This window comes from Tachysurus vachellii, chromosome 15, assembly GCF_030014155.1.
Source record: "Tachysurus vachellii isolate PV-2020 chromosome 15, HZAU_Pvac_v1, whole genome shotgun sequence".
Classification (NCBI taxonomy): Eukaryota; Metazoa; Chordata; class Actinopteri; order Siluriformes; family Bagridae; genus Tachysurus; species Tachysurus vachellii.
In genome coordinates, this window is record NC_083474.1 from 6,417,787 (window position 1) to 6,436,409 (window position 18,623).

An 18,623-nucleotide genomic window follows, 5' to 3' on the forward strand; every position below is an offset into this window, starting at 1 on the left:
CAACCTTAAACTAGAAGCTAAGTTTAATTAGAACTGAATTTAATTGAAAGTATTCAATGATGGCTATGATGATGACAATTTTGATTACATTGTTAAGAATGGAGAGAAGTGGATGGACCGTTATGAAATCGACTCTTTAATAGGAAAGGGTTCATTTGGACAGGTAATGTCCCTAACAAATATTTTTCATTTGTAGATGTCAACATTGTCATTCTTTTACAGACTTACTCATGTTTTTAATGTCACTTCTATTTTTCGACAGAACTAGTCAAGTCCAACTAGACACTATACATTATAGACTCCACATACAAGTGTTTTGATTGCTGACCTTTAGATATAGATTTTGCCTTGGTTTATATACCAATTTAATGAGTTTGTATAAATTATATATTCTTTCTTTTTATACATGTATGTTTTAACTGTTTTGTTAATATCTCTCTCTCTCCCCTTCTCCCCCTTCTACCCCTCTCCCTCTCTCCCACCCTCTCTCAACCCCCTCCCCCCTCTCTTCCACATCTCTATGCCACGCCCAAGTCTCTACTCCCCAGACAAGCCCTAATCCCCTCTCTTTCCCCCCTACCACCCCTTTCTCTCCCCCTCCCACTCTAACCCCCCCTCTCTCTATGCCACACCAAAGCCTCTTCTCCCCTGACACGCCCTACCCCCTCTCCCCCATCCCATGCCCAAGCCTCTTCACTCCAGACAAGCCCTACCTCCTTTTTCTCCCCACCACCCCTACACCCTTCTCTATGCACGCCCAAGCCTCTTCTCCCCAGACAAGCCCTACTCCACCCCTCTATGCCACACCCAAGCCTCTTCTCCCCAGACAAGCCCTACCCCTCTCTCTCCCCCCACCCCCCTCTCTATGCCATACCCAAGCCCCTTCTCCCCATACAAGCCCTAACCCCCATGCAACACCAAAGCCCCTTATCCCCAGACAAGCCCTACCCCCATGCAACACTAAAGCCTCTTCTCCCCCAACCCCCCCCCCCCCCCCACCGCAACATCCAAGCCTCATCTCCCCAGACAAGCCCTACCCCTGTTTGAAGTCTTGTCACTTGTTGGTGCACGGTTTACTCTCTTGATTATATACGTGTTAATATTCACAGATAACCCTTGGTTTATTTCATTTTAGGTTGAAATGAATGTTAAGTCAGTATTAAGACATGAATGTTATAAATTCAAATCTCAGACCTGCTATTGGGTGTACTGGGTTCTTAATCTTCAATGACTCAGCTATATCCTTGTAGATTATTATTCATCTTAAATCACCACAATTAGCAATTACTAAAATGGAGAGATGGAAGGCTGAATCCACTTTGTATATTTAAAATCAAATAAATCAATATATCACAGACACTGCTTTAGTGATTTTATTCAAGGCAAGCGAACACCACAAGAACATCACACATACAAATACATCGCAGTTGCAGTGGCATCAGGTGGTGTGTTCAGGCACCAAATTCTCTAATGGACAGCATAGCTTGAAGATAGCACCCAGTGAAGTGTACACAGCATGTTTAAAGAATGGTGAAAGAATGTGCGCCATGAAGTCTACAGGTTCTCCCATCTTGTGACCTACATGGCTGGGATGATAATGACAAAACAACGGTTATCAAAAATTAAAGAGGCATACCAAAGCCATGCATCCTCCTGCAAGACTCTTTCCACCATTTTTATTGGCAATTTTAACAAAAATGGCTTCAAACATCATATTCCTTAAAAAGACCAAACAGTAATGAGGTTATAGCAGGTAACTTTAAGCCTAAAAGAGTTGTTTATTTCTCATTACACAGCACACAGCAGATCACACTGGTATGTCGACACTTTTGAAAATTTCAGTTTGAAAGAGTTCGGGTTTGATGCTACAAGAACACAAAAACACAGCGAGGCTGGGTGACACTCACATTCTTCAGACTGATAGGTGGTGTCTGTATTTTATAACAATCATTTCTTTAGTTTTCATGTATATACGGAAAGATTTCATAATGATTTCTTAATGTTTCAGCAGCAGTTTTGATGACATGATGAAAAAGCAGTGCACTGGACAATGAATTATGACTGTGGAAATTCATGCACTAATAATTTTATCGTGTGATAAAAGATTCTAGAAATCTGGCTCGTTGTTAGTGTTTGTCGATGTATTTGCAATACCATTTTAATAATTAGTTAGTGGGATGCTTGGAAGATGCTAGGAGCCAGATATATGTGCAAATTAATGAATACCTCTTATCAGTACATATTATATATGATTTAAATCCAGTTGGGGTATGTAATAAGTGTTTGTATAAATATTACGTGATTAAAGCCCAATGGTAATAACTACAAATTTCTTATAGTACACTGCTAATCAAACATTTATGGTAAGGGCAAATTTCATGCAGTAAAGCTTAAGGCTTGTGTAAAAAGATTGGTGTGAATTATGCAGTGATGCCACATTCAAGGCAAAGCAAGCTGTCAAATCCAAATCCACAATCCATACGTGAAAGCCTAAAGACTGAAATTGGGCTGAAATAAAAGTGAGTCTTCTAACAGCAGAGCACAGACTACTTTCACCCAAATCCACACAGAATTGCATTTATTTTTTTCCCTCAGCCAGTCTGTTAATCATTTCTTTACTTTTCTTGGTGACACCTCCATCTGGCTTTAACTCCAACTTGCTCACAGAGCTTTTCTTCTTGGCAGGTTGGGTGCCAGTGTTCGGCCTTGCTTTAGCTTTACTTGCTGTTTTACTATGGCTTGTCATCTTTTTGGGTTTGGAGTGGGACGCGACAGGCTTCTCTGACTGTAGGCACAAAATTCAGATATTTAGCACATTAGCTCTAAACACAAAGACATGAGTGTTACTTTAATTATTAACCACATACTGCACTAGTAATATAAATATATTACATGCATTATGACTTCCAAATTAAATACAAGCAGCTTGTTTTTTCTTTACAAACATCTATTTATGTATTGTGATCACATACATGAAAAAAATCTGTAAAAATTGGTAAAGATAAAATGGGTTATAAAAGTGTCTTCATGTTAGAGGTGTGCATTGGGATTAGGATTCTATGGGACCAGAGCAAGCATATATTACTGTCATGCGGGTGGGTGCAGGCGGTCAGAAAGTTTGTGGGACCAAGAAAAGTAATGTTTATTAACATGAGTGCAAATTAGACAAGATTGTGTTCATTCATTCAGTAAATGATTTTGTTGTTTTGTTCTTGTAGAACCAACTCAATTCAGTAGAAAATATTACAGTTGGGTGTGAACAAAAGTAGTGGGAATGTGTAGGATTGGGATTTTAATAACAGCCCAGCACACACCTCTATCTTGTGTTCAATTAGCTGTATATCTCACACTAAAATATATGTTTTGTTATTTTAACAATTCTACATGTGCTACAAATATTGTCACCCTTGCTTCTTATTTTTAATACTACGTGCACTTTATGTGCAACCTTCCTTTGCGACTAAGTCTTCCCCTGTAATGTTTGATGAGACTAGAGAATACAGAGCAATGAATCTGAGTCAACTTCTCATTACAGAATGTCTCCAGATACTCCAGAGTCCCGGCTCCATTATCGTCTCTTCTGGACTCTCTTCTTCATTTCACTTCAAAGGTTTTAAATAGGTGTACAGGTCACGGGACTGGAATGGTCATGTCAAAAGCTTGATTCTGTAATGGATCATTGTAAAAATCATTTGTATGGATTTGGAAATTATTTTGGATTATTGTCCTGGTAGAGGCAGGTGGAGTTTCATTTACAATCTCTTGTTACATTATGGACATTATTATTAGGATACATGGACATTATGGTGCCATGTATCCTAACTAGTTAGTCTCAGTGCAGCTTAATTAAGAGAGTAAAACCACAGGTACTCCATTATAACTAGCCATAGTGAATAGGTTCCTATCTGTATAATCAACCTCCTTTTTACATTATATCTACCCTGAGAGTTTGCTGTCAATAAACCTTTTTTATCCTAACTGAACAGAGCAGGTCAGATTTATGTTCACAGAAGAGAGACCACTGGGATTTTATGAATTTATTATCTGATGGAACTTTAATTGAAGCAAGAGTGTGCAGAATAAAGTTACTGACATCAGGACAATCTAAAAATTTTATGGGCATCCTTAGGACACACCAATGGACACCAGTGCTGAAAAAACCATCAAGCTGATGAAGAAGGCTTTTTGACTAGTGTTCATAAAGGATCTCAGCAAAAACAGTTACAGAAATGAAAGCTTGAGCTTGATAAGCTTGAGTTGGAAGAGACAAGTTACGTAAATCGACTTTGGGCTGGGCCGAAAGATGCTCTGACCATTCGTTCAGGAGAATTCAGGAGAGTTCGGGGGGGGTTCTTTCACTTTAAGAAAATCCCTGCATTCCCTTCATGGGGCAGTATTAGAAAGCTCCGGTCTACACTTGCTTCTTTAGTGTTGCATGAAGATCTTATTACAGGGATTGGAGGGTGTGTTGCACATATAGGGGAATCTCACCCCTCAGCCTCCCCAGACAAGTCTATGCCACGGTTCTGAAGGAAACAGAAGAACAATGTGGAAAAATGGGCCGGTTTTAAAACTACCCACTAGGAAAGGTAAAGGCTAACACATGCTTCCTCCTGGATGCTAGCCAACTGCTATTACATACTTCCTTAAAAAAGCTAGCTTCCTGTATGATTTCTACCTGCTGCTCATGGCAGGGCACATTCAGAAGAAAGCACGATCTGCCCTATTCCACACACCTGAGCTCACATATGCCAGTCACTCTGTTTGACAAAATTGAGAGCTTGTACTTCCTTTCCCACCAGGCCACCTTGGCTGTGGCCATGGATGGCTCCATCTTGGATCCCCACAAACACTCTTCAGTTGTGTCAAACCGTTGACCCAATAATGTCTTATTAATCTACATTTCTATTCTCACCTTGAGCTGCGTGTAGTGACTGAACAATGTGAATTCAGACAGTTGCTGGGTTTACTCTCTGTGATAGTTTGAGGAGATCAGTAAATGTGAGAGGCTACAAATAGAGCTGCACTTCAAATCAAGAGAAGATTGTTGAGTTGGTTCAGACACCTTCTAAAGATCATACGTGTCCCAGGGGCTGGAGACCATGGTGCAGACCCAGCAGCCAGAAAATATCTCAGAATTGGCTTTTGAAAGTCTGTGAATCCAGGGGGGCACTGTGGATTAGTGGATAGTACGTTTTCCCCACACTTCAGGGTTGGAGGTTTGATTGTGTGTGGACTTTACATGTTCTCCCTGTGCCTCATGGATTTCCTCCAGGTACACCAGTTTTCTCCCACAGTTCAAATAAATGAATTGAAGGCTGATTGGCATCTCTAAATTGTTTGTAATGTGTGAGTGTGTATGCAATTGTGTGTGCAATTGTGCCCTGCGATAGACTGGCAACCTGTCCAGGGTGTACCCTGACTTATGCCCCAAATCTCCTGGCATTGGCTCCAGGTTCCCTGCGACCCAGTATTATAAGCAGTCTAGACAATGGATGAATGAATGTCTGTGAATGCCCAGAAAAAGCTAGAATCTGTGGGTGGGGTTAGAGTAGTCCAGGCTGACCATATTAGCTTGCTGGCCAACCCAGAAGGGTAAAAGGAAAATAAATAAAGGAATGAATAAATTGTTTAGCTAATTAAGCAGAAAAACTATTTTCCTGAACATTTTTACCCATCTTTACCAAGGGTACCAATATTTCTGTGATTAACTGTAAATGTGGAATAAACACAAATATCCACACAGAATAGTTCATTCAGAATTGTTTCATTCTGATTTGTTATTCTCTTGTTAGTGAAGATATGGCAGTCATCTGAGTAAGAAGCCCTATTTCAACATGCATTTGCAGATGGCATTTTTGTCCCAAGAGACAAAAATGGCTGCACTGCATGTGTCATGTAAAATCTAAGATGAAAAACTGCAGGATAACATCTGTAAGTATGAATTAACCACTACAGAGGTACTGATGAAAAGGAGTAAATACATAAATAATTATATATAAATAATTAATTTTTTAAAGATGTGCATTATGAAAGTTTTGTGAATGTGCTTAATTAATTATTGCGCTATTCATTTGCATTAAAAGTGGAAAAATAGGGCCCATTCATAGTGAATTTCATTTTGGTGACGTGCAAATAAAGGAGTGGCCTTTTCATTGTAAAGCTGAGCATTCGGAATGTGTGCATTCAATCCTCCCGCATGACTGCTGATATTCATTTCAATCAAATTTAACAGCACACATGACTACTGCTAAAACCTTCCATCTGTACACTTTCCATTCATACATTCATCCAACCACTTAGTATTAGAAAGATCAACCTATCTATCCATTCACCAAGGACGGAATAAACTGACTATTCATCAGCCTGTACTTGCAGTTTTGTGTATAAATCTGTGAGATATTTAGTCACATGATTAGCCAGTTTTGGGCTGTCTAACTTGCGGAGGGATTGAATTTGACCGACAGTGAGAAAGGTCTAATCATCTCAGCCGTGGTGTCGGTGTGCTGGGCTGAGATGCTTCATGTCCTCCATGCTTTGTGTATAAAATATTTTTTAAAAAACCACACCTGACTAGAACAGACTTACAACAGAACGTCTGTCACTGTCTGAACAGCCCTATGAGGATGAAAAGATGGGCTGCATAAATACAACTACACACATATATCAGATCTACTGTACCTGTATGTGCATTACACAATTTCACACCTAGATAGTAATAATTATATACAATCAATTTAAAATTCTATACATCACTGTTAGTGCATAAGTGTGTATACATTTTTGCTTCATCATCAGCTGTCTAACAGAGGCCTACAGGTTTTGTGCCAAAATAGTTTGGTATTTAGAAATATCGATGATTCCCAGGTGAAGGATCCATATACAGTATATATAGCATGATGCTATATGATTTACCATGCGGTCTTGCCAAACATGTCTACAACATTTTTCACAATTATTCTTATACTTTTTGACACATTTTTGTTTAAATCTGTGGTTAGGGATAGCAAGGGCTGGGCTGTCCATGCAATAATTCTGGAGCTGACTGTAATATTTAGGTGGGCTTGGATTGTTTTTATTTTTGTGAGACAGGGCTTTCTTCTAGCTTACCTCATGGCCTAGATATGTAAAGGATACTAGAGATTGTTGCTGTAGGAATTGCCCAGCACTTGACAGATATTTCTGCAGGTTATATAGACTTTTTATATCTACTGTATTTGATAAATCTTAATTACTAAATATGGTAAGCTTTGCACAACAGTATTAATAAAACTATAACTAAATCAGAAAGAATCTAACAGAGATATAAATCTCCTTTACAGAATTAGTTTTGGCACAGAACCTGTAGCAGCCCTACACTCAGCAAATGGCTTGAACTAACTTTATATGGTTTAATTACGCAATAATAAAATTCAGTACATATGTAATTTTGAGTCAGGGCTGGCTAGTATAAATAGGCTAACAGGTATAAAACCCCAATCTCAAAAAATATATACTATATGGCCAAAGTTTTGTGGACAATGACACCCATGTGTGTTTCTTCCCCAAACTGTCACTGCTTGTGATTTTTTGATTGTCTTTGTTGTTTTTTGTACGGTGATCTTGAGTGTTCAGAAAGGCGCCTTTAAATAAAATGTATTATTATAATTATTATTATTACTGCAAGTCTGGAAACACACACAATTGTATAAGATATCTTTGTGCCTCGGAGGCTAATCCTATACATGTTCCATCATGACAATGCCCCTGTGCACAAAGCAAGGTCCATGAAATTATGGCTTGCCAAGGTTGGAGTAGAAAATCTCCAGTGTCCTGACCTCAACCCCAAAGTACACATGGGATCAACAGGAAAACCCCACAGCCATGCTCCAAAGTCTAGTGGAAAGCCTTCCTGGAATCGGTGGAGGTTATTACAACAGTGGGATGATCAAAAAGTGTATATGGGTGTGATGGTCAGGTGTCCACAAACTTTTACCATTAGTATATATATAAATATATGCTTTCACTCTTAGCTTTGACATTTCTTTGTGTCTTAGTGTCAAATTCTTGTTGACAAAAGGCTAAAATCAGAATAGATTTTACCACTGTGGAACAAGCACCAATTAGGTTCATAAGGAAAATGCACAGTACGGTGTGAAGGACTGTGGCTGGGGCTAATTTCTTTCTAGCCCAGTCTGGAGATTTAGACATCCTATCAATGAATCTCAAAACAAATATTTACTCAAAGTAAAATGCCCACCTGGATTTGTGTCTATATTCAATATTGTGACTTAGAAGTAGAGTTATTTGATTATACTTAGTAAACAACCTATTTGCAGAAGCTATTAAAGGTGTCCTTAATGTTGGACTGACTGCACTGTACTACTTGCATACCTTGCTGGATTCTTTCATGCTGGGCTCATTGTACAGGCTGCGTATCCTTCGGCGCTCCAGCAGTTTGTTATCTGCAGCCTCTGGTTTTGACTGTTCTCCTTTATAAGTGGCGCTGTAGCTCGTCTCCAGATTAGCCTTCTCCTCCATTGACAATTTGTACTGTGACTTGGCTTTGATCGGTTTTACAGGCTTTACATCAGTGTACGCCTTGAATTCCATCCTGAAAAAAAGCATCGTATTCGCTGTACATTTTCTGACTTTGACTTCCCAGAAACATTGCAATAAGATCAAGAACAATTGTTGCAGACTTTGAGACAGAGGAGAGCTTGAGAGAGCTTGACACAAAAATAACATGTAAACTTGTTTTGGTATTGTGTTTTATGTACCTCATATTTCTGACTGCTTCCTTTCTTTCCATTAGTATGTGATATTTCATCACAAGAGCTTCCTGAAGTACAGGAGTGACAAATCTGATGTAGTATTTTGAGACAGTACACTGGTTTCTATTTACTAAAACAGGCTTACATTAGGGCTGGGCGATAAAACGATAACGATATGTATCGCGATAGATCGATATCGATAAAAAACGTGTTCGATAAAACGTTCAATATTTTTTATTCTTCGTCAGAAGAAAACAGAGGTTGCGAAGCAAGATTGGTTGCATTAACAAAGACACTCACTCTCTGGTAACCCAGCAACATAGGGAGTGACACAGGGATGCACTTATTTCCAGGGATTTCAGAACAGCGTAACAGATATTGCATCATCGGGTAGGCGTGGCCTATTTGATAATCTAACCATAACCCTAACCCTAACCGTAGTTTTTGGTTGTTTATTTGTTTCATAAAATAGCTTAACTGTAAGATAATAAAGCATAATAGATATTAAATATAAAATCTACCTGTACGTAGGTATACGTTTTTTTGAAAAAGGGCATTTTTCCAAGACCTCCATAAACACGCCCACTTTACAGCATGGTAACGAAACCCCTATAATATAGTGAATGCTGGAGTGACACTAACAGCCAATCATGTAACAATAATCAAGTTTGGTTGCGCCATATCGTGGTCTCGTGCTGGTCTGCTGGATTCCTCTTCAGTAACTGGAGACTGAAAATGAGCGCAGCAGTGAGGAAATTGTAAATAAAAGAGGAAAAGTCAGCTCGCCAGTATGGCAGTTTTTTGGATATTATGTCGTCTGCAAATTATGCAATAGCACTAAACTTGCACTAAATTCTCAGGTTTCTCTGTTTATATTTAAAACTTTGCACAATTTTATTACACTTTAATGCATTTCTTACATTTTCTTTCATTTTGCACCTTAAATGTTAAGAGATAATTGTTAAGTGTTCTGCTGGAAAAAATATCAATAATTATAAAAAATCATAAAGAATATCAATAATTATTGATATTTTTTATGACCCATTTAAAATAAGGACCAGGAGAAAAATATATAACCTTTAAACATTTAAAATAAAAATGTTTAAAGGTTATATATTTTTCTCCTGGTCCTTATTTTAAATGGGTCATAAAAAATATCAATAATTATTGATATCGACCGATATGAAACACTGATATCGTGATACAGTTTTCAGCCATATCGCCCAGCCCTAGCGTACATACTGTGCACAAGGCAGTCGAAACTGTAGTCAAATATGCAGTCAAAACTGTTTTATGTCATAATATATATTTTAAAAGTAGTAGTTAGTATATTTTAGTCATTTAGTATTTAGTCATTTTTCAGCTGTGATAGTCTGATAGTCTGTACTAAATATTACAACAGACTGAACCTTAATGCCATTTAAACCACTGATGTAGGGGTAGAATAGAATCTCAGGTTTTCATGTTGTACTGACTGTAAATAGTAATTGAAAAATTATACATCCTAGAAAATGATTAGAATAGCTGAAAGTATGTAAAGTGAAATAATATGCGAATATTATAATAATATTTTTCTTTTACAAGAAATAATACTCATTTGCATAGTGCTGTCAGAATCTCTAACACTGCTACACAATCCCATCTCCTGTGCGCTTAAAGCAGTTTTGGTCTTCTACTATTCTTAAAAACTTAAGTTGCTTCACACACATGCAATGGTCCTTCAACTTAGAGCAGAGAGCCTCACAGGTTTGTGCACAGTGGAGCCTTGTGCAATGGGCACAGCCTTATAATCATAGTGTGAAGTGTATGTGAAAGAGGTGTATAAGTGTTGTATACTGTTAGTTAATCAATTTTTAATTAGATTTATAAAAACGATACAGTAGTGATGTAGAGTAAAACTATTCAGAGAACCTTTGCAGTCAGCTTTTACCTGTATGAACTTCCGGAGGTTCCCTCCTGCTTGATCTGCCTGTTCAGAGCATCTGCAGCTGACCTTCCTCTGGATCCTGCTCTTTGCTCTTTCTTCTTCTCTCCAGTCTCAGCATCCTTCTCTTTCTTCACCGGTCTCTTCTTTTCCTCCTTTGCATCTTCCTTCTCTTTTACTCTCTCCTCGATCTCGCACTTCTCCACGCCTGTGTCCGGTTCTGCGGTCATGTGCTCGGGCTTCTGGCTTTTGCTGTCGATTTTGGGGATCCAGGGATGATCGCCGCGTTTCTGAACAGGCCACGGTTTATAATCTTTCTGGTACTGCGTCTCATTATTGAACGGTGTCTGACACGGGCGGTACTCATTTTTGGGTTTGCAGCTCGGTTCCGGTTTGACTGTCCACGCTTTGAAGTCCTGGCGCGTGACGGACGATCCGCGCGCTGCTGAAGATGCTGATGCTGCAGCCGACTCTTGTGGCGCGGTGTGGGCGGGTTCTGTTTCTATGGCGACCGCGCTAGGATGATGGGCTTGCGCTAACGGGCCCGGTTGCGGATGGAGATGCCGCACCTCGGCCACGTCCGAGTACTTGGTAAAGACGAGGGGCACAGCGATGTCCGCCTTATCCAGTTCGCTCCAGAAGCGGTTGATGCAGCAGGCGCGAGTGATGCAAGGCCACGCCATGCCGAAGACCTGCAGCAGCGATTTATAACCAGGAAAAATGAGGCAACGGGTTTTCACCCGCTCCCCTTTAAACGGATAAAAGCGCGACTTTTCCTCTTGTGATGGATTTACGCTCAGAAGGCGAAGTCCACAAAATCCTGCAGTGGTGTTCCAATCCAAAATAGTTTTCTTTTAAATTACCCCTAACCTCTTCGCAGAAAAAATAACCCCAAATATTAGTTTTGAAGGCCTGATGAGTGTGAGCGCGGCCCCGCCTGGTTGTGGAGGATTGCTGCGTAAAATCGCCCGTCACCTGCAGACGGCTGCGGCTGGACAGCAGCATCCACAGGCCACGCCCCCAATTTAACCACTTCATGTCCGAGTCTGTATAACATATTAACATAAATCACACTTTTACTGTCCGTACTGTCTAAACCCTCACTTCAATACATTGTAAACATCGGTCATATTCTCTTAGCCATTGGAATACAGTGGGCTTTCTTAATGTAATATTATACTGGCTTTATGTACTAATATTTATACGGACTATAATATAATTTGCTTCAGAAATGAATGTAAAATTTGGAAAAAATATCTAATGAGAAAGAAATTGCAAGCAAAGAGCTTTATACAAGCCATTATAGGTCTATTATAGTATATACGAGACTTATAGTATACTATTTACAGTATGTAATTTGTACAGGTCACAAGTACCTTGTACTTTGGAAATCCCTGTCCAGTCATGAACATTTTAGCGTTTATTCCCTGCTATGGCACACCCACTTCAACTCGATTAGATGAATGTATTATAGCAAATATATCAAATCTATTTTTATTTTAATATATTTTTTATATATATATAAAAAAACATAAGTTTGTCCTCAGTGTACTAGGTTCATTAGAGGAGTGTGAAAATCTCAGTTAGACAAAGAAATCTAAAATGAACATTTCCCTAGGTTGTCATGCAAAATAGTGACATGCCTTGCATATGATCAATGTAGGTTTGGGTTGTGTGCATTCAATTCAAGTATTCCCTCTAATCCAGAAGTAAGCTTGTGCTCTTAAGTAAATCAGAGCTCTAATGTTTGCTGGTTTTGTAACACTTACACATTTAGTAAACCTAGATGTAGTAACAGATGACTATAATGACATCACATTTTACCAGATTGTGCTTTGAGGACTGGAATTTTGAAACACCGTCTTAGAGAAACATGTTAAGTTCTTGGAAGACTTGGCAGCTGATGAGTCACACCCATGTTCCTTTGTTTCAAAGCTTCTAAGAGAAACATTAAAGATACCATCTAGTGGCCATATCAGAGAAGCAGACTGGAAACTGGAGACAGAGAGAAAAGATACATAGTCATGGTTCACATTCACAATATTTACCAAAAATGATAGACAAGGACCGAAGAGGACAGGTGGACATTCACATTAAAATCAATCAGATTCAGTTTACTCTGTCATTTCTCTTTCTGGGTCCTTTCAGCATTTCATCATCATATTGTTTTTCATGACACAGTCACTTCTGGCTTGTTCAGTACAGATCTAAATATATATCTGAATATCTATAAAGATGCTTTATAACTCTATAATGTCAGTTGTTATAAATAGGCTCTATACAAATTAATGTATTTAATTGATTTTTATACAAAAACATCTGAAATATGAGAATAGTCAGAATGCCATCATTTATTTACATTATATATGAAGTACAGATAAAACAATGCAACATTTGCCATGATGTTTCAGACCATTAACTATTTCACTTTCACATATTTCAGTCTCACACCAGTGAAATTTATAACACGCTAGTTTATACACATGATTAAATGCATTTAGGTTCATAAGGTCTGTATAATATAAAACAGTATAAATACATTGAACATAGTATCTACTATGTCTACTGGACACAAAATAATAATCCTGCAAATTGCCAAATTATATACACCGTTTAGAAAAATAAATACTTTAATCTACCCTATGCTCACAAGCACAGTGTGATTTAGAGAACATTTCCACTGTTGAGTCTCTTTGAAGGCTATTATTTATTTGGACTTTCTTCTTCTGGGTAACTTTTGATGTAACATTCAATCATTTCATCTAGATCTATTTTAATATGGTAATTGATATTCAGCACAGCCAAACTCTTAGACCTATGCCTCACTGGTGTGTCTGAAAGGTAAGCCTGTAGGCGTTTCTGTCCAGTGCCTCCCTGACCCCCAAACGTCAACACAGGAAAAGACGCCAGAATTCTCAGGAACGCGTTAACGTTTGGGAAGAACTTGACGTCTGAGTGCTGCAATGTTTCATGAATGGTGCATGGCAAGTTGACTTCCTTTCCTCTGTGTTTCCATTTGATCCTCCAGCAGTGAAGCTCTGCAGGCAGTGTGTCTGGCTGAGGAAGATCGCTTCTGAATATGTCCGCATGGGCTTCTTCTGAGGTGTTAAATTTCATATGGCCCATAACTGCTGGAACAAGAGATAGGCACTTAAGAGCTCTGATATGGTTATCTGAGAACATGTCCTTCACTTCCTGAGTGATGTGCTCCATGAGCGGAAGAGTTAGGTATTCTTTGTAAAAGGACTCGGCCTGTATTTCTACCATTTCAATTGCCCGTTGCTTCCTGACGAACAGTCTGGGCACTTTGACTGGGATCTCCATCGATGTGGCCAGATTTACAGCTTCCTCAAACCAGAATTCATGGTAAACTTCAATGTTGTCTAGAACCTCATGCAGAGAATGCAAGACGGCTGTCAGGCTGCTGGCTGCGAAATACACATCAAGAGTCTCTCCTTGCAAGTTTTTTCCAAAGGCTCTTGTGAATGAAAGAGCGTTCTTCATAACGACCAGAGTGACGATAAACTCGAAGTCAGCCAAAGCCTCGGAGATGGCATAAGCATCGTTGGTAATCTGGTCATTCCATTTCAAGTCTTCGTTGTCATGTATGCTGTCCATGCAGAGCAGAAGTGGCTCTAACATATCAACAACCATCTCAAACATATTATGCAGCTCTGTCCAGGTGGCACGACAGTTCTCTTTGAGCTTGTCTCCTTTATCTGTGTTGCCCTGAGAGAGGATGCAAATGGCGCTGTCTAGCTCAGCCTGCAGTAGTGGAGAAGCCTTAAAGAAGGCATCTGTCTTTTTAAGAACCGACATCACAACTTGAACGCCAGTCAGTGAAACACTGTTTGCTAGGTGTGTGTTAAGTGCATAGGTTGCACATGGTGTATTCATGGCCATTGGGTATTTCTCCATTAGTTGGTTGGCTATGGCTTTCATCTTACATCCAAAAACACCGGAGCCTGAGTGTGCCTGACCTCTGCAGTGTTCCATGTTAAGATCCCATTCCTTCATGATGTGAGACTCCAATCTGTCTGCCATAGACTTCTCCTCTCCTTCAAACAAGAGAAACTCTACAAACTCCTCCCTGAGAGTGTTGCTTTGGTCCACAAAACGCAAGAACACTGGGATATGCTGACCTTCTGGAAATTCCACCAGCTCCCCAGTCACCAGTGAAAAGAAACGGCTTTCTCGTACTTCCTGCAGAAGTTCGTCGCGAACGCATCGCTCACAAACATCCAGCATCTGCTTCTGCTGTGTTCCTGGACAAAATTCCTCATTAACAGCTGCTGCTTCAAACCGTCCTCGAAGAACTTCGTCGCCAGCGTTAATGCGGTTTTCCAGCAAAGCCTGAAATGTGCTCATGTTTACCGGCTCTTCTTTTGACTGGTAACTTGATGGGATGTTTTGTCTTCCTATTAAAACAATCACTTCAAACAAAGACCTTAGGAACTCTCTTAGTTCTTTCTGATGCGCAGTCAGCTGGGGTACATCTTCAACCTCTGCATCATCCTCACCGGGTGTTTTATCCTTTTTTGAGAGCAACTGTTCAATTGAAGACTCCACTGAAAAACAATTAAAGGCAAAACACATTTTAGATTCTTTTAATCCTGGCATCCGACAGATATATTTTGAGATGTAATGAATACTCACATCTTCGCTCTTTGATTTTTCGTACCTCTTCATCTGTCTATAAATGTAAAAACAGAAATGAAATGGGATTAAACATGACCTAATAAATAAATAAGGGTATAATTGTGTGCTTCCTTACACTGGGAAAATGACATTTTTTAGCAACAGATAGCATTATTTACAAAAGATATTCTACATAATTTGCCATTTCTTTGCAAACATAAAGGTTTCCCATTTCAGAATTCCCTAGTCTGACTTTCGGATTCAGAATGACTCATCATTTGGTGTTATGCACGTGATCATCTTCTATGTTTGGAATAGGTTTTTTTAAATGATCGTTTTCCTGTGTGACCTTTTATCAAAGTCAACCTTAAAGGCTATCTGAAAAAATATATACAATATAAACTGAAACATTTTTGAATTGTTAATTTCCCCTATGTATGGAGACATGGTACAGTGTGGAAACAGAAACAAATATACTGCTGTTGAATAGGATAATTAGCCCATCTTGTATCTACTATATATGTTAGTAGAGAGGATAAAGACAATATAATACTAGTGTAGATTAAGCTTCATTAAAACTTTAATAGTTGAAAAGAACAGTGTACCAAAATTTTAATCCGTTTTCGATGTCTGCTGTGTGGGTTACTGAGGTGGCTGGTTAAGTCAAAAATGGTCGGAATAGCAGTATCTCTCAGCACAGTCCTGTAAGGGCTCTGTATTAACATAGAAAATTCAACATTAAGCCGTATGGTAAAACGGCCAAGAACAACCATCAAAACATGGCAGTTAACTCATCAGCATGTAAACAGCAAGCAGAGTCAGTCCTGCGTTCACAGGGTCTGTCCTGCGTTCACAGGGTCTGTCCTGCGTTCACAGGGTCTGTCCTGCGTTCACAGGGTCTGTCCTGCGTTCACAGGGTCTGTCCTGCGTTCACAGGGTCTGTCCTGCGTTCACAGGGTCTGTCCTGCGTTCACAGGGTCTGTCCTGCGTTCACAGGGTCTGTCCTGCGTTCACAGGGTCTGTCCTGCGTTCACAGGGTCTGTCCTGCGTTCACAGGGTCTGTCCTGCGTTCACAGGGTCTGTCCTGCGTTCACAGAGTCTGTCCTGCGTTCACAGAGTCTGTCCTGCGTTCACAGAGTCTGTCCTGCGTTCACAGAGTCTGTCCTGCGTTCACAGAGTCTGTCCTGCGTTCACAGAGTCAGTCCTGCGTTCACAGAGTCAGTCCTGCGTTCACAGAGATCTACAATGATACAGTAAATGAAATAAAGTAACCACACTCACTGTTTTACAAATCATTGCAGGCTCAAAATGCTTCGCACATAGCCTGTAATGTTTATTTAGCTGATCAGGAGTTTTCTCTTCGAGATCTGCACGCCGACAGTTCTCTACCCACAACCTGCATCTGCCCACAAGAACAAGGAATTAGAAAAGGTGTTACACTCATTTTCATTTCCTGATTTATTTCCAACTGGCAGAACGTTAAATACTAATACAGTGACACCCCAGTCTTCATTCTATGACATAATAAGAAGCATTAGCCACTTTAGTGGGCACATAAACCTTGCGTCTAATCTGACTAGACCTTTTATTATGTACCCTATTAATTCCTGATGAATTTTCACCATCTGGGCAGTTCAGAGTTCACACTCCAATGTGGACCAAAAAACTGGTCCAATCTGACCAGAAAATGAAAGAGATTTTACAAAATACAGCAAATATTTTGTTGTGAACACATGCTAAAGCCCATCCACTGTAACTCCTCATCTATTACTGAATGTCCATCAGTGAAAAAATATCACAACAGAAACACCACTGAGCGTTCAGTCAGTGTCACTGCAGTGCTGAGAACATTCCACCACCTGAATACATCACCAAAAGCATGAGGAACCCTGAACATCACACACGGGCTGGTTTCATCCCTTTCCAGACTTTTAGAAAATCATCAACTCTTCTGGGAAGGCTTTCCACTGGATTTTGGATTGCAGCTGTGGGGATTTGTGCTCGTTCAGCCACAAGAGCTTTTATGAGATCGGGCACTGATGTTGGGTGAGAAGGCCTGGTGGTTAATTTATTTCAAAAATGTTCAGTGGGGTTGAGTTCATGGGTCTGGGAAGGTCACTCGACGACTTCTACTCCTGTCTTGGAAATCATGTCTTCATGGAGCTTGCTTTATGCACACGCTGGAACATGTTTGGGCCTCTCAGTTCTCGTGAAGGAAAATTGTAATTCTACAGTGGGCAAAAACAACTTACACAACTACGTACTTCCCTCTTTTTGGAAAAGCTCACTTATGGGTGTGAAGGCCATGTGTCCACAAACTTTTAAACCATTGGTGCTCACTATATTAATAATGAGAAACCCTGTACAATGGACTTACAGTAAGTCATTGTTTACAAAGTGCACCTACTGTATAGGGTCTATGAGTACATTCTTAATAAAATGTTAACTGAAGTTTACTCAATGCAGCAAAAAAAAATCATAAAGACAGAAATCATGACGCTCATAATTACAACTTTACTTTTTTTTTTTTTTGGTGGATTCTCTTAAGGTTACTTCCTCAGGTCGTCTCAGGCACTGCTTACTTTCATCAACCCATTGATCAATCTTAAAAACCTTTTATCCACACCCGTATTCTGACAGAACCCGCGTCCTCGGACGTGATTTGCTGACAGCATGACCAAACAAATTATAAGCCAATTAAAAAACAGCATGAGAGCGCGAGCGAGTTTTCGGAGTACGGGTGGTAAAACAAATAAGCTATTTAGCTTAGCTTAGCTTCTCTAGCTAACACGTACATGATTCGTCTTCCCTGTGCCGACCTGCTTACTGAAATGTGTTTGAGTCTGCATATAACGCTTATAACGTTTCTTATTAGCATGCTGGTGTTCGGTTTATTGATTTAAACGTATTAGTTTGCTAACAACAAACACACTTACCTCTCAGGATCTCTTGGAAACCTAAAGAAAGCCAGATCAGACTGAGTACTTTTCCGGGTGCAGTTTGGAGCCGCGCAAAAATTTGGCATTTTTTTGTAAATAAAACTAGTATGAATAAGCTGTTACTGTTCACCGTCTACGCATTATATCGGGCGTATTTAAACGGGACGGTTTGTATTTCCCCCACTAAATCAGCACCCACATACTACACAGCTAGCTAGCAAAACAGCTAACAAAGCACGGGACTGCTATCCCAGAATGCATTTCGACACGCGTCCCAAAATGTTACCGTTTCTGTAGAGATCGTCTTAAAATGAAACAAATCGAGGAAACAATCAATATTATGATTGAACCTCATAGACGGTGTTAGAT

At 39.6% G+C, this 18,623-nt stretch overlaps 2 protein-coding genes across 2 annotated transcripts; both read right to left on the reverse strand.

The window, feature by feature from the left end:
• Window positions 1–1,427: 1,427 nt before the first annotated feature.
• On the reverse strand, window positions 1,428–11,608 carry map6b (microtubule-associated protein 6b). Its single transcript, XM_060888219.1, has 3 exons — window positions 10,684–11,608; window positions 8,374–8,593; window positions 1,428–2,785 (listed from the first exon to the last, which is right to left on the reverse strand). The coding sequence occupies exons 1-3, from the start codon at window positions 11,358–11,360 to the stop codon at window positions 2,579–2,581; spliced, it is 1,104 nt and encodes a 367-aa protein (XP_060744202.1). The 5' UTR covers window positions 11,361–11,608; the 3' UTR covers window positions 1,428–2,578.
• A 1,402-nt stretch (window positions 11,609–13,010) lies between these two features.
• Window positions 13,011–18,601, reverse strand: thap12b (THAP domain containing 12b). Its single transcript, XM_060888433.1, has 5 exons — window positions 18,252–18,601; window positions 16,597–16,717; window positions 15,921–16,028; window positions 15,334–15,370; window positions 13,011–15,245 (listed from the first exon to the last, which is right to left on the reverse strand). Exons 1-5 carry the CDS (start codon window positions 18,338–18,340, stop codon window positions 13,381–13,383), a joined length of 2,220 nt encoding a protein of 739 aa, XP_060744416.1. The 5' UTR covers window positions 18,341–18,601; the 3' UTR covers window positions 13,011–13,380.
• Window positions 18,602–18,623: the final 22 nt, after the last annotated feature.